The sequence below is a fragment of the Artemia franciscana genome, chromosome 5, assembly GCF_032884065.1.
Source record: "Artemia franciscana chromosome 5, ASM3288406v1, whole genome shotgun sequence".
Classification (NCBI taxonomy): domain Eukaryota; kingdom Metazoa; phylum Arthropoda; class Branchiopoda; order Anostraca; family Artemiidae; genus Artemia; species Artemia franciscana.
The window spans coordinates 6364250-6381260 of NC_088867.1; the positions used below are offsets into that span (position 1 = coordinate 6364250).

A 17011-nucleotide genomic window follows, 5' to 3' on the forward strand; every position below is an offset into this window, starting at 1 on the left:
AAATTTAAAGAAAATTTTTTTGGATACAGTCTTAAGTTGTCTGAAAGCTCGTTTCCATTTTTAGTCTTAAGCTTAAGTTTTTTTTTTATTCTGTATTGGATAATCAGATTATTTGGCTTTTATAAGCTATACTATGAGCCATTTTCTCACGGAAAAAGCCTTCCACCCTTTAACTGTCAGTACAATATATAGATCCTAATAACGAAAAGACTCATACCCTCCAGAATAAGAGCTTAAAACTTTAAAACTTGAACATTTTTTATTTCATCAAAGAATCACATCACAGATCGCTATTTAACACTCAGCGATACCTATTAATCTAAAAAAAGGTACGGACCACTTGCAGCTTAAAAAAATCAAACAAATTCACTAAACACAAATTTTGACTCAAAGATGGCCCCAAAGTTCCAGAAATACTGTTCTGAGTGGGGAGGATATAGGCAGAGGCGTAGGTGGGTTTTCTAGTGCTTGGAGACGATTTCAGTCAGAGGCGTCCCCCCAGTTTATCGTCCATGAAATAAATATAAATAGAATCCCAACAGGAGTTGCACCTGGGGACTGTGCTCCCTAGTACCCATCCTCCGCAGCTGGCTATGCCACTGCCATAGGACCATGCCTTTTATGGCTAAATTTTCATTCACAATGACTAGAAACAAATGATTGTCATTAGACGGTATAAATTAACACTTTGAAGCAGAAATTCTCCACGTAAATTATCAGCTCTTTACCCCCCCCCCTTTTTTAAAGACCAAACAACTTCTATTTGGAATTGATAAAAACAATTACACTGAAACTATAGGGCTCCAATTCGTTTTAAAGTTTATATTCAGGTTACCGATAATTTTTAAAGAAAGCGAAACCTCAATAAGGAATATTCTAAACTAGAAAAATGCTCCCTCTCCAAAAAGAAATAAAACAAACAAAGCCACGAATAATAAATTGACACGCTTCATCTTAGATAATGGCTTCAATATGGTGCGAATAATCATCTGGACTGGCCTAAACTCTAAATTCAGTTTATTGAATAAAATTTCCACTAAATCCACGGTCAAATTCGCAGAAAATAAAATTATATTTTGTAGCGATAATTCAGATAATCACGAAAATACACTAAAAAAAATTCTTAAAAAAAATATCACACCTTAAAAATTAATTCTTGAGCATTCTTACTTTAAATTTCCATTAATTTCTTTAGAACATCACATAACTAAAAATAACGAAACCAAATTTCGCTGTCCAGAGATTTATTCAACTTTAATGAAAATACATATTACCGTGAACAGCGAAATCTAGTAGATGTTGACATTTCAGCGATGAAAATCCTACATATGGGTATTTAACAAAAGGGTTGCACATACATCAAGCGACAATGTGTTTGTTGATCAGTCAGCTTTGTCAGTCTTATGCAAGGTTTGAGGGTGACAGGGTAGGTTATAAATCTCAGCAATGGGTTGGAAATTAGGTTAGAATCTCAGAAATATAAATCTTAGGTGTATATCTGAAATATCTGTTAAATATGTTAATTCAGACTTTCGCCTGTAGATTGCGACATGCATCAGGTTTCAGTCTTTCACCGTAAGGTGAAAAACACATTAGGGCAAAGTAACACAACGAAAAATAAGATACAGTAGAAATAGATGGCGGTATATAGTAACAGGCGCAACAACAATTTTTTTTGTCACCTCATTTTTGTCAATTTTTTTCTCTCATTTTTATCTCACCATTTGGAGTTACTACTAATTAGTTTTAGGGAATAATATACGCCAAACAAAGTCTGATTCTGAAAAAGGTTTTCCGTGGGTCAAATTGGTTTCTCAAAAGTCAGAAGATAATCAAATTTCCTTAAATTGTAGCTATGTTACTTAACTAAATTGCTTAAATATGTTACTTAAACATAATATATAGCATTTTTTTGCAGTTTTAATTTACAATAATCCCCATTACCAAGAAAACGTTATTTTAGTAAGCTATTCCCTTCTTGTACCCATTGCAATTCCAGGTCTTTTCAAGTTATGCAAACAGCAACAAGAATTGACTAAAAGTAAAAAAGTTGAAGACAAGTCGATCCAACTGAAAAAGTGACATAAAAATGAAAATTCACTGATTTGAAGAAACAACTGCCTCAATGCCTCCCTGACATATACATATAAATTCACTGATTTGAAGAATTAACTGCCTCTATGCCTCCCTGACATATACATATAAATTCACTGACTGGAAGAATTAACTACCTCAATGTCTCCCTGGTCCTCAACAACCGACAAATAAGCGGTTTCTTCCTCTATGTTCACCGTTTCTAGGACAGTCTCTTGCATGGGCACTAGTTCAGTAGATGAGTTTTGTATCATTTGATTCTCTACATTCTCATGTCTGTTATTTTCCTCGTCTTCAAGAGGGCAGCCATCAGAGGCACATGGTTCATATCCAACTAGGTTATTTTGCATACGTTGAATGTGATTATGACATAGATGAGAGTTTTCGGTAATGGTTTCACTCACTGAAACAGTCTTTAGAATCATTTTTTCAGTAACTAAATTCCCCCAGCCACTGGGATTTGTAGTATCAATTATAGTTGAAGCACTACTTTGAGTGGATCCAACGTTGCCACTTGAATGCTCGACAACACTTAAAATTTTAGGAAACAATAGAGTCCACATTCACACTGCCTCGGTTTGTGTCTATTTTCACGACAATTTTCTCAGATATAAAACTAATAACTTCGGAAGCAGGTACAGAGTCGTCATAAGGCACTAAAGGCCAGCTGGTCAGATTTACTCGGGCTGGTTTGGGGGGAGGAGGAGATAATTTAGCTTTCGGCTTCTGTAAGTCAGGGGGCGGCACACAAAAAAACTTTTCAGGTTGGCTCACCTCATTGGCAGTCTCATACAGAGATCCATTACTAGATGACTCTTTGCTATTTTTTCCCCAAGTCGGTCTTTGCGGAACTACGCCTGGCTCGTAAAAACTGACACACCGCTTTTTTTCTTCAATAGTAAAAGGTGAGCTTGTTTCTACAATATTTCCCCTTGAAAACTCATAACTTCCAACCAAAGGATCTCTTCTGTTTTTAGATGGGGCTCGACCAAAATCGTGAATAGCATCGACTCTCTGAGGAGTTGATACCATCAGCGGTTGAGACAATTTATATGATCCGCTAGAATTGTCATCAGAATCTGTCTGTAAGTAACGCTTTACCTCATCGCTTGAATTTCCTTGGAAAACATCAGTCTGGGTGCCTTTACTGCAAAAATTCTCAGTTTGAGTACAAACAGCACTTGAATTAGCCCTTGAAAGAATACAGCGCCGTTCAGATCTATCAAATTCTTTTTCTTTTTCTATTACGTGTCTGGGCTGGGCAACAACAGACTTGATATCAGATGGAATGTGTGTGTATCGATTCTCATCTTTTGATGGTACTCTATGCCCATCCTGGTTTACTGGTGGAACATAAACTGTCGGAGAGCTGAAGTGACTTGCTGGTTTTCGGAGCTCTTGGGTAATTTTTGGCATCGGAGGGGGAGGTGGGATAACTTTTGATGATTCATTTTTCGAGAGACATTTTTCGCCCTTTTGAACCTTGGCGCAAATTGGCTCAGGTCGTCTGTCCACTGTATCTAGCGATTGCTGGATAGAATAGTAGACGGTATTATTTTTGCTCACGTCTGCCGATTTTAGTTCAGTAGATAACGTCCTCTTTGTAAGTTTTAATATGCCGGCTTTGCTTGAGTTCAATATATTACCCCATGATGAGCCAGACGAATCGTTAACCGATCTGTGTTTTGGCTGCTGTGGGAAAAAGGACACTTTAACTGCCGAATCGAAAGAGCTTGTCTCGTTTTTCTTCGATCGTGACGGAAGTGAAAACCGCCTAGAAAAACTTCTGCTTTGGATGGGACTGCTCGAAACACTTTGATAAACTGTATTATCCCTTGAACTTGTTGGCTTAACAGAATCTCTTTTCGTACTAAATCTTCGGACGAGAGTTTCTACCTTTTGCTGTACATAAGGTTTGAAAGACGACGAGCTTACTGATTCAGCGCATTCATCTGTTACTTCCGGAGTGCCAAAAACACCAGAATCTCTAGCAATCACAAACCTCTCTTGACTTGAACCCGATATTTCTGAGTCCGAATCACTCTCGTTACGTGTGGGCTGTCTAAAAGATATCTTACTGACAGAATGTGACTGGTCAAGACTCGGTCTGATACCTTTTCCTGTTTTAGAAATCGCTATAATTTGCTGCTCGAGCATAAATTCAATTTCCGAAGAGTCACAGCGCATGCGCGGCTGTACATCCAGCCCAGCTCTTAACAGCCTTCGAATAAGAGTGGGAAACTGTCCAACATTGATGACAGGATTCTTTTCATTGTATTTTTCAGATTCTTCCCTTTTTTGACTTATCAATTCAAGCACATGTTTAAAATCTCTCTCCTCCCATGGCAGTTCTCCTGTAAAAACTTCTACTACAACCATACACAGAGAAAAATTATCCGACTCAACCGTAGGCACTTGTCTTTCCATTACTTCCGGGGACATCCATCTCCAATAAATATTCTTAAATACGTCCCAAGGGCGCTGAACATAAACACATTTGTTTAACTCGCCTCGGGCGCGGATGGCAAACTCGAAATTGCCCAGTTTTGCCCGAGTAGGGCTAACAATATGAACTGAATGAGAGGATATTGCTAAATGTAAAAAGCCCATATTATGGACTAATTTCAGGGCAGTGGCAATTTGGCAAAGAAAAGTCAGCTTTTTTTTAAGGCCAAATTCTTGTATAGGCAACTCGTGCATACATCTATGTAATGAGCCAAATTGGACTCTTTCATAAACCAAAGATATTTGATGGTTTTCCTGGGTCGGTATGACCCCAAGTAGATGCAGAATACCTGGTGCACGCAACACCCGTAGGTTTTCCAGTTCGTCCATCAATAGATTCTGAAAAGTGCTGCTCGGCGAACCACGTTTTAAGTCAGCAGCGATGAGTCTTCTAATGGTAACAATTATCCCTTTCCAACTTCGGGGGTAATACTCCGTAACTGTTCCACATCTAGAAGAAAAAAAGGATCATGAACTCTTTCGTTTTCGTGGAAAGGAAAGCCTTAAAAAAGTGTTTTTTGTTGCTTATCTTTGAAAAGAATTAACTCGACTCTTGATTGTAGAGACGGATAAATCGCGGCGAAGCTAAACTGTGGAAAACGATGCCAAAGAGCATCAGAGAATCTTAGGGTTACGGAGGGATTGTAATCTCGATTACAAACAATCTTTGTTTTAATAAAATATTAAATACTGAACGAACAACTAATGCTTTTTATGGCACTGGGTATTAACCATACCCAGGTACCTATATACCAATATGATAACCATACCTATATGAAATATAGCGATCGCAAATTCTGTCGGTCTGTCTGTAGGTCCTGGTTTTGCTAATTTAGGCACTTCCAGGTAAACTAGAACGATGAAATTTGGCAGGCGTATCAGGGACCGGACCAGATAAAATTAGAAATATTTTGTTTCTTGACTCGACTATCCGGGGGGGGGGAGTTGGGGTCCCGTTAATTCTGAAAAACTAGAAAATGAAGTACCGTATTTTTTACTTATAAACTGGTGATGGGATCTTAATTAAATTTGATGTTTGGAAGGATATCGTGTCTCCTAGCTCTTATTTTAAATCCCGACCAGATCAAGTTACATTGGGAGGGGTTGGAGGGGGGAACCTAAAATCTTGGAAAACGCTTAGAGTGGAGGGATCAGGATGAAACTTGGTGGTGAAAATAATCGTAAGTCCTAGATATGTGATTGACATAACCGGAACAGATCCACTCTCTTTGGGGAAGTTGGGGGGGGGGGGGTTAATTCTGAAAAATTAGAAAAAGTAAGGTATTTTTGACATACGAAGGAGTGATCGGGTCTTAATAAAATTTGATGTTTGGAAGGATATCGTGTCTCAGAGCTCTTATTTTAAATCCTGACCAGATCTGGTGACATTGGGGAGAGCTGGGGGTGGACCTAAAATCTTGGAAAACGCTTGGAGTGGAGGGATCGGGATGAAACTTGGTGGTGAAAATAATCATAAGTCCTAAATATGTGATTGACATAACCGAAACAGAACCGCTTTTTACGGGAGATTTGGGGGAGGAGGGTTAATTCTGAAAAATTAAAAAAGAGGTATTTTTAACTTACGAAGGAGTGATCGGATCTTACTGAAATTTGATGTTTAGAAGGATGTTGTGTCTCAGAGCTCTTATGTTAAATCCCGACCGGATCCAGTGACATTGGGGGGAGTTTGGGGAAGACCCAAAATCTTGGATAACGCTTAGAGTGGAGGGATCGGGATGAAACTTGATGGGAAATATAATCATAAGTCCTCGATACATGATTGACATAACCGGAACGGATCCACTCTCTTTGGGGGGGTGGGGGGGTGGGGGGGGGGGGGGTAGTGCTGAAAAATTAGAAAAATGAGGTATTTTTAAATTACGAAGGAGTGATCGGATCTTAATGAAATATGATGTTTGGAAGGATATCATGTCCCAGAGCTCTTATTTTAAATCCCGACCAGATCCAGTGAAGGGGAATTTGGGGGGCGGAACCTAAAATCTTGGAAAACGCTTAGAGTGGAGAGATCGGATGAAACTTGGTGGGAAAAATAAGCGCAAGTAGTAGATATGGAATTGACATAACCGGAACAGATCTGCTCTCTTTGGGGGAGTTGGAAGGAGGGTTAATTCTAAGAAATTAGAAAAAATGAGGTATTTTTTAACTTACGAAAGATTGATCGTATCTTAATGAAATTTCATATTTAGAAGAACCTCGAAACTCAGATCTCTTATTTTGAATCCCAACCGGATCCAGTGTCATTAGGGGGGAGGGGCCGGAAATCTTGGAAAACGCTTAAAGTGGAGAGATCAGGATGAAACTTGGTGGAATGAATAAGCACAAATCCAAGATAGGTAACTGACATAACCAGACCAGATCCACTCTCTTTGGTGGAGTTGAGGGGGGGGGGAATTCGGAAAAGTTAGAAAATGAGGTATTTGTAACTTAAGAACAGGTGATCAGATCTTAATGAAATTTGATATCTAGAAGGATATTGTACTTTAGAACTCTCATTTTAAATTCCGACCAGATCCGGTGACATTGAAGGGAGTTGGAGGGGGAAACCGGAATTCTTGGAAAACGTGAAAATCGAGGTATCTTACGAATGGGTGATCGGATCTTAATGAAACTTGACATATAGAAGAATCTTATGTTTCAGATGCTCCATTTTCAATTCAAATTGGATCCGGGGACATAGAGGGTGGGAGGGGGAAAACAGAAATCTTGGCAACCGGAAATCTTGGAAAACGCTAAGAGTGGAGAGATTGGGATGAAACTTGATGGAAAGAATAAGCACAAGTTATAGATACGAGATTGACATAATTGGCACGGATCCGTTCTCTTTGAGGGAGCTTGGGGTTGTTAATTTGGAAAAATTAGAAAAATTGAGGTATTTTTAACTTAAGAACGGGTGACCGGATCTTAATGAAATTTGATATTTAGAAGGAACTCATGTCTCAGAGCATTTGTTTCAAATCCTGACACGATCTGTTGACATTGGAGGGAGTTGGAGGGGGAAACCGGAAATCTTGGAAAACGCTTATAAATGTCGTAGATATGTGATTGACGTAACCGGGATCCGCTCTCTTTGGGGGAGTTAGGAGGTGGGGCTCAATGCTTTGGCGAGTTTGGTGCGTCTGGACGTGCTAGGACGATGAAAATTGGTAGGCGTGTCAAGGAGCTGCACAAATTGAATGATAAAGCTGTTTTCCCCGATTCGGCCATCTGGGGGACTGAAGGGAGAGGAAAAATTAGAAAAATTGAGGTATTTTTAACTTACGAGTGGGTGATCGGATCTTAATAAATTTTGATATTTAGAAGGACCTTGTGACTCAGAGCTCTTATTTTAAATACCGACCAGCATTAAGCCTCTGACTTTCCTTTTAAAGCAATCGATTCTTAGAATTTTGCCAGAAATCATACCATATGGGCTCTTGGCTCTTCCGACCTCGTCATGAGTGCCATATGAGCTCTTAGCTCTTGTTATTAAAACAAACTGGTTATTGAAAAGAGCCTTAGGGCCAATCACACGTTCTTAGCTTTTCTTGTAACTTATAAACAAATTTAAGTGTTTACGAAGATCTTCGCTTTGTACCAGATGGCAATCACAAAATACTAATAAATTGATCATCTGGAAATTTGGGACTATAAAGTAATTATAAGAAAATGTGGATAAACCATGAAACAAAATGTGTGCTACCCCATTGTTGGCTGCCTGCCATTAGATTTTTACCCTTAATAAGGAAAATATATCTTCTAATTTTGCCTGAGTGACCCCTTTCCAGCTTTTCACAAACATTTTTCACATGATTTGCTTGGAGCAAAAAAAAAAATCAAATTTTTGATAGTATTGAATTGTAAGTAAATAACGTTCCTTGTCAACAACAAAAGCGTAAGAGCCTAACTAATCATAATATTTAAGCAAAAAATCAGCTTTTTATGCTGATCCTAAATATACATTTGTTTATAAGTAATTAATGCAGTTATTAGTACACAAGAAAATTCGTATAATTATATAAAACATACGGAAAACAACTTAATAAGGGGTAATTCCGGTAAAAATATGCCGTCAAGTTTTGCTTACATTTTTCACTTTGAAAAAGATTCAATTTTTTACAGGTATGAAGTATAAAGGCGTCAAATATATCTGTCTTTGGTATTCAAAATTAGATTAAAAATACTGAATTAACAGATTTTATTTGATTTGCTTGATTTTAGTTTCAACGTTTGACTTTTACAAAACTGCTTTGATATTACGTTACCTTTTATCAACAATTGAGTTTAAAGGCATTAATTATTTTGATGTTTGATAGCCAAGTTCAAAACTGTCGATATTGTTAAAAAATAATTGTCCGACGCTTCGGCACTGCTCAACAGAACTTAATGCTGAAAGTTTATATCTTAGTTTTTGTAAGTTTTGTAAGGCTATGGTTTTGTGTATTTTTGTAATTAATTACTTTTTTCATTTTTATGTACTTTTACTTTAATTGACCCACTTTTTCATCGCCATTAGAAAAATGTTTGTCTCTAGGCTTCATTAAATAAAAAAAAAAAAAAAAAAAATTCAACTGGAAGCAAGGGCTAACATTAAAACTTAAAACGGACAGAAATTATTACGTGTATGAAAGCGGTTGCTCCCTCCTCAAAAACTCACTCTTCACGCTACAGTTTTTCGGTACTATAAAAAAAAGTTATAAAAAAACTATAAAAAAAAATTAAACAATGGGTAAATTTTACGGCTTTCCCCAGAGGCTGTAGGGGGGGGGGGTCATTTTATCTCTAAAGCCATAGTTATTGGGCTTTCCAACGATGTTGAAGGAAAGAGCCATTTCAAAATTTTGATCGGACGATTTTAGGAAGAAAGTGGCGTGGGAGGGGGCCTAGTTGCCCTCCAACTTCTTTGGTCACTTGAAAAGGGCACTAGTAATTTTCATTTCCGTTAGAATAAGCATTCTCTCGACGTTTTAGGACCGCTGGGTCAAAACGATCAGCCCTAAAAAGAAAAAAAAAGAATCTAATAAACATGCATCCATTATCTTTCTTCTGGCAAAAATTTCAAATTTCAACATGTTTGCAGATACGAGCTTGAAACCTCTACAGTAGAGTTCTTTGATAGACTGAATCCGATGGTGTGATTTCATTAAAATTCTATGATTTCGAGGTCTTTTTCCCTTTTTTCGAAAATCAGACAAATTTTCTCAGGCTCGTAGCTTTTGATAGGTAAACTAAGATTAATGAGACTTCTATATTTAGAATCAGCATATTCTGCCAATTATTTTGATATATCTATGTCTGTTGATATATAAGTTTGTCAATTAAAATGTTCTTTTTTGGAATCTACCCTTCCTTTGATACGTAATTACAATCACCAAACGTAGCCTAATGTCATTACAAATAAAGCGAATCAACTTGGTTGAATCCAGTGCTGCCAACGGGTGGCATTACTTCTTTTGCAACCGAGAAGCCTAAACTATAGTTATTGATACTTATAAATCAAATAGCTTCACAGAATTTTAAATTGATTGCAAATTCGTCCTCTTTAGGATAAAGTCGTAGTTTGGTGCCCTAAAATAGCAGAAAACAAGACTTCCCCCTGACCTAATATGAATGGTCCTCAAAATAATTGGAGGGCATCTGGGCCTCCTCCCCCTCCCTTTTTCTCAAAACTAGCCAAATAAGTAAATATGCAAATTTCGCTTTAATTATTCATCTGCGGAGAGCCGAAACCAAAACATGGATTAACTAAAAAACGTTCAGAAATTACATAAAAAAATCAAGTTTTTTTTTAACTGAAAGTAAGGAGCGACATTAAAACTTAAAACGAACAGAAATTACCACGTATATGAAAGGGGCTACTCCCTCTTCAACTCCATGCTCTTTACGCTAAAGTTTTTACTGTTTTAAAAAGTAGAGTTGAGAGAAAGAGTCAAACTTTAGCGCAAAGAGCAAGGCGTTGAACAGGGAGCAGCCTCTTTCATATACGGGGTAATTTCTGTTCGTTTTAAGTTTTAATGTCGCTCCTTACTTTCAGTTTTAAAAAAAACTTGATTTTTTATTTAATTATATATAAGCAACATAGTCTACTATGTTATTAACACCTGTAACATAATTTCTCGAGAATCGAATACAAATTATTCTTTAGGCTGATCACTTGAATTCTTGCGCCATGTCTCGGTAGTTAAACCTAATTCAAAGTTATTAATTCAAACGTCGCATTACAAAAAATCAATAATGCTTCTGCTGACAACAAAATTTGCATATTCAACGGACAAATCTTCAAAGTGGCAGTTGCCAAGCGCCTTTTCTGGTTATCCACAAAAATCAGATCATTCTGGAACGGCGAAATAAAACAAGAAAACAAGAAAACAAGATTGCTATTCGTTACATGAAAATCAAAACGATGAATCGGAAAATGATTATTGACTTTGCAAAGAATCAGATTTAAGTACCTTACCGGGTATTTTCACTAATTGACAAGAAGATAGGCTATTTAAGAAAATGCAATAAACAGTACCCAACTACCCATGAAATAGAATTAAATACGCTGATGAAATACCCACATAAGGAAGTGGGGGGATACACAAATGCAATTCTGGCCTCCATCCTTTCAATTCCATCCTTTTAATTTCAACAGATTTATTAGAACTTTAACCCTCAGCAGATTTTATATTAAATCTACGACCATTTCCACAACCTACTTACGGCGTATAATCACTAAGGTTCCCTTTAAATTGCTGGCATTTCTTTGTTTGCAAGTTTATCGGCGTAAAATCTTTTGCGCCCCCTGTTAAAACAATCCAGGATCCGCCCCTGGGGGCGTGTTTCCCTTTAGATTTTAAAATAAAGTTTTTTGAGGATGACTTTTATTGAAAGATGTCTTTTTAAAGAAAAGACAAATTTGCACCTCCCTACAGATTGGAAAGTACATTTTGCCAACCCCCCATCCCTAAATTATCGTGAATTGTTTCCATTGGATGCTACCAACGAACAGTTAATTTTAATCAATAGTTGAATTTGACGGTTCTAAATATAAACTTTTTAATTGTAAGTTAATTTTATGAGTTTTACAGCGTTTAGTCTTATCTATTAATCAAGGTTGTCAACTGGACACATTTTATGTCCAAAGGACACATTCTCATGTGCCGGGACACAATGGCAAAAATATGGTAAGAAGTGACACATTTTGTGAACCTATGACATAAAACAAAATATTTCCCAACTGAATATATATCTTATCTAAAAAAATGTCACTTATCACCAAAATAGTGCTTTTTATCGTTTTTTACTAGCATCCAAGTTTTGCCAGAGATGTCGTAAGTAAAGGATTTTCACCAAAGTAAGAGATTTAAATGTTTATATGAGCTTTGTGCTTTCAAACTATTTTTCATGAATGTCTTTTATGGATTTTTTTTTTCGTTTTCATTATATTTGATGCTAACTGGTTGCTTTGAAAAAGATTTTATAAGCGTCTTTTGGTTATAATACAACAGGTAAAAAATATAGCCTCTAGTTTTTGATATTTCAAGATGGACACATATTTGGATGGTGAGGGGACACAATCACGAACCAAAAAGTTGGGAACCCCGACGATATTTGCATAGCCGAAACATTAGTACATTTTTTATATTACGCCAGAAGGTTGTATCTGACATTTTCACCCTTCTGATACAATTGAGAGAAATCACTTGCTATGTTGTTCTCAAAGGGAGAATTAGCCGGCGATTTAAATTAGGATCAAAGATTGATCAAGCAAATATTATCCCGTAAACCACCCCTCTGAGCAGGCTTAGCAATTAGTTTTGGCAGTTAACTTAGAAAGTATGAACAATACTAGATACAACCTTTACACATGACAGAGAGGATATATTAGTTTTCTTGTCACCGTCTTGAAAAAGTCCTCATTTATTAAAATGGTTTTGTAGGAGGGAAGGAATCAGAAGTCTTTGTCGCTACTTAAAGTACCAAGGACATCAAAACAAAAACATTTTTCACCCCTCGATCCAGCTTGGATCTATTCCAGAAAACCGACATTTCTGGTCAAGATCAATTACCAACTTCATAATGTATTTTGCTGTAACAATTTCTGCAGCATTGCCAGGTCTCATTACTCACTTTACAGGATTAGTATATTTCCAAAGTTATTTTTCTCGCAGGTGCTAACGCATTTAGTTCAAGTTCAAGTTCTTTTTATTTTCATAAAATAACAATAACAAAAACAATACCCCAAGGGGCTCAATGGCCCGTTATTTGGGGAACGGCATACAATAAATAAAGAATCATAAAAACTTGTCATAAACATACTAAACAACATTTAAATATAAATATGTATCATGTACCATTTAGGTAGGATGTACCATTGGAAGACGCTTTGATCATTGAGATGAATGACTTGAAGAAAACCCGATAAATATTATGAAAACCACTTTGGGACAATCATCAACACTTACTTTCCTCCTTAAAGGCACTTCGCTTCAATTTCTCCCCGCCCTCCCGAATGGAGGAGAATGCATCCGGCTTGAATGCTGCCATTATATTCCACAATAGTCCTACTCTTAAAATAATAGCGTTAAAATAATAAGTAAGAAAAGAATAGCGCTATTGTAGATTATAACGGGAATATGCAAGGCAGGCTACATATAACTCCAATATAGAAAAGTAGGAGGTAAATTGAAACTTTAGAAAGGAGATTTTAGTATTTATGACTCTTTTTAAAGGTTTTTTTTCAGGGATTCCTTGAAATTGCCCTATCTCCTTACGTATTAGCCAGTTTTCGTTCCTTATTTTAGCCTTTATACTGGCTTTTAAGAGCTTTGTGGTTACAATTTTGTTGTACGTTTTGCTCCGTAGTTCTTTTGTTGTTGAATAAGTTGAGTCGAAATCGGCACCCACCAATTCAAGTACTAGCACTTGAAGAAGGATAAACAGGCAAAATATTATGAAGGGACACAATTTCTATGCAAACACGGAGGGGGGGATGATGCTGAGAAAAATGGGTTTTTGGTCCTTATATCTACAGTTTCAAGACTTTACACCATTTTCCACAGGAGGTCCTAGCTGAATTACCCTCTACTGAACTGGTATTTTAAGAGTAGAATAGCCATGCATCATGTACATACACAGTGAATACATTCAGAGACCACAGTAACAATATATGACATAGAATAGCACAACAGAAGAGAAATATTTAATAAACCAAAAACCAAACAAGGATGTTTTTTGGCCAGTGAATAAAACAAAACAATAGGGAAAAGATATTTAATTTTAAAAGTTTTTTTTGGGGGGGGGATAAGTTTTATCGAAAAATGTCTTTTTAGGTATTTTTATTGAAGAAACGTCAAATCTGAAGCTCCCCGCATATTGAAAAATAACCTTTACCAACCCCCAACCCTACATTCTCGTGAATTGTTTCACGTTAACCAAACTGGACACTAGTTAACTAAAGAAAAATTAGTTTTTAATCAATAGTTAAATTTAACTGTTATAGATGTAAACTTTTTTTAAGTTACTTTTATGATGGTAGTCAAGGTCGCCAACTGGACACTTTTTTGTCAAAATGCACATTCTCATGTGCCGGGACACAATAATATAAAACGGCAAAAAAGTGACATATTGTAAATTTCTTGTCATAAAACAAAACAGGTTCCAACTGGAAATATATTCTATTAAAAAATGTCACTTTTAACCAAAGTAGCTTTTTTACCATCCAGCTTTTGCCAGAGATGTAAGTAAAAGATTTTCCCCAAAGCAGGGGATTTACATGTTTATATGGGTTTCGTGCTACCACCCGAAGTCATTTTGTATGAATTTTTTATATGGATTTTTTTCGTTTTCATTATATTTCATGGTAACTGGCCGCTTTGAAAGAGGTTTACAAAGCGTGTTTTGGTCAATAATATAACAGGTACAAAAAATAGCCTCTAGTTTCTGAGATTTCAAGATGGACACAATTTTAGATGCGAAAGGGGCACATTCAGGGGCCAAAAAGTTGGTTACCCCGATAATAGCTGTATAGCCGAAATATAAGTACATTTAGCAATTAGCAATTAGGCTTAACAATTAGTTTTGACAATTAACTTGGAAAGTATTAAAAATGTCAGACAACAGCGCTGTAAAGCAGGTCAAGAATTAGAAAGGAAAGGACAAAACCAAAGTTCTAACCTATAGGGAAGAGCTTTCTTGGCAGCCACTCTATAAATGTCCTTGTTCGATTCTAGGTCGTTTTTGCTAATGATGTCTGTATACTCATTTTCTTGGATCCTCCTAACTGGGATGCAGCCCATGGTTGCAGTTGAGCCAAAAAGGATATTGCCGAATCCAGTGGCTTGTACATGGCCCAAAGGTCCAGGGATATTTCCTTCCTGTTGGACGTATGGCAGACGTAAAATCTGAAAAAAATTCGATGAAGATCAGATGAAAGAAGATGAAGTAATACTAGAGATAAACAGAGTGTTTACATGTAGAAAATATTGTAACTAAAAAAGTCTTCTTTTTTTGTTCAAGTTTCATGCAAAATGAAAAATAATAATAATAAAAATCGGGTTTTGTGTTCTTCTTACTGGCTCCAAATGCGAACATTTGCTTCTCCTTCTGATAAACCCTCAATATGAATATTTAACAAAACTCGTCACAAAAATTAGCCAATCAAATTAAAGCACACTTTTTAACATGGAAGTATAATGCCTTAAACTCTCTTTTTCACTTTAGACACACCATAAAACCACTTATAAGAGGAAATTTTGATAGAACAAATTTAGAAAAGGCTAGGCTTAAAACTAACAAAATAAATCCAATTTTTTTCCCACAGATATGAAAACCACATATATGAAGCTAGTTAGATTAAGCTAGTTATTAATGGGTAATATATTTGGTAACAAAATACTAACAAATACTCTATCTGTCTCAACCATGTCATTTTACTATCAAAAATTAGGCCTAGGTAGCAAGAGTCATCCAGCCTAATAGCCTGACTTGCAACATTTACTTGTGGTACTGCAGAATTATTATTTTTTGAGAATAGCATACCAACTGTTTTCTCAGATGATAATGTCATATTATTCTCGCTTCACCATTGTTGAACATTATTTAATGCTTTTTGTATCCATGACTGTAAAAGAAGAGGTGTTTTCCCAGTTGTTACCAGGGCAATGTCATCAGCAGGCATTGCAGCCAACGACAGTGGACATGTCCAAGTCACTGCAATAAATTACAATCAAAATAGGACTTAAAATTCCCCCTTGGGGTAGGACCACATCATTTTTAACCTGAAAATTTGTACTATACCCACCAGTGCTGCAACAAGTACTCCAAATTTTTACTTAAGTATCAAGTATTAAGTACTCATTTTTTTTTACATAAATATCAAGTAATAAGTACTTTCCAAATTCTTACTTAAGTATCAAATATCAAGTACTTGCCAAAATTGTACTTAAGTATTACTTCAAGTACTACTTCAAGTATTTATTCTATGTGTATATATTTATTATATGTGTATATAGTCGTTACGCGCCATATTAGTTACGTGCCATTGTAGTAGTGTCCCTGTGTCCCACCTGTGAATATAGGTAGATATATATATGTTACCAAGATTACCAAGGTTACCAAGATATATGTTACCTACAAACCAAGATTAGAATATTGGAAGCTACAGTGATGACAGTGGTCAAATATGGCTCTGAAGCATGGACACTCCGAAAAGCAGATGAAAATTTACTAGATGTTTTCCAGAGAAATTGCCTACGGATTGTTCTGGGTACCCGGCTGACTGACCGTATTTCAAACAGTAGGTTGTACGAAAAGTGTGGTTCAATCCCGCTTTCTGGGGCTATAATGAAAGAAAGGTTGAGATGGCTAGGCCACGTTCTACGGATGAAGGATGACAGATTACCGAAGATTGTCCTTTTTGGCCAACCGTCTGGGGCTACACGGAAAGCAGGTCGTCCTTGTCTGGGTTGGGAGGATGTCATAAATAAGGATTTAAAGGAAATGGGAACTTCCTGGGAGGGTGTAAAGAGGGAGGCTTTAAATAGATTAGGTTGGAGGAGGAGCGTGCGTAGCTGTGTTGGCCTCAGGCGGCTTGGTGCTGCAGTGAGTTATTAGTAGTAGTAGTAGTAGTAGTATATATGTTTTTAACTACGCAAAACTTGCAAATATACAACATTCTTCGCTGTCCCATTGTCGGTACATATAAAAAGATTGTCGGGTTTACTGACTCTTGAACATGCAATATATAATTGTCCATGGGAAAAACAATCCGTATTCAGATCTATACCTCATTATTCTAATGATTGCCCTTGAGCTTTGTTGATGGTGATTGCTAATCAAACATTCCCTGTGTACCCGTCGTCATTTATATATCCCCCTGTGTCCCCCGGCGTCCCCGTTGTTGTTGTGTCCCTGTGTCCCGTTCGTCAGC

At 36.7% G+C, this 17011-nt stretch overlaps 1 protein-coding gene across 1 annotated transcript in view; it reads right to left on the reverse strand.

Annotated features, from left to right (window-relative positions):
- Window positions 1-240: 240 nt before the first annotated feature.
- Window positions 241-17011, reverse strand: part of LOC136026817 (uncharacterized) — a 48450-nt gene continuing 31679 nt past the window's right edge. Inside the window, exons 7-8 of the mRNA XM_065703519.1 lie at window positions 14758-14984; window positions 241-5050 (exon numbers count right to left, since the gene is read on the reverse strand). Coding sequence (XP_065559591.1) covers window positions 2635-5050; window positions 14758-14984 — 2643 coding nt within the window. The 3' untranslated portion in view covers window positions 241-2634. The remainder of the gene's footprint in view (window positions 5051-14757; window positions 14985-17011) is intronic.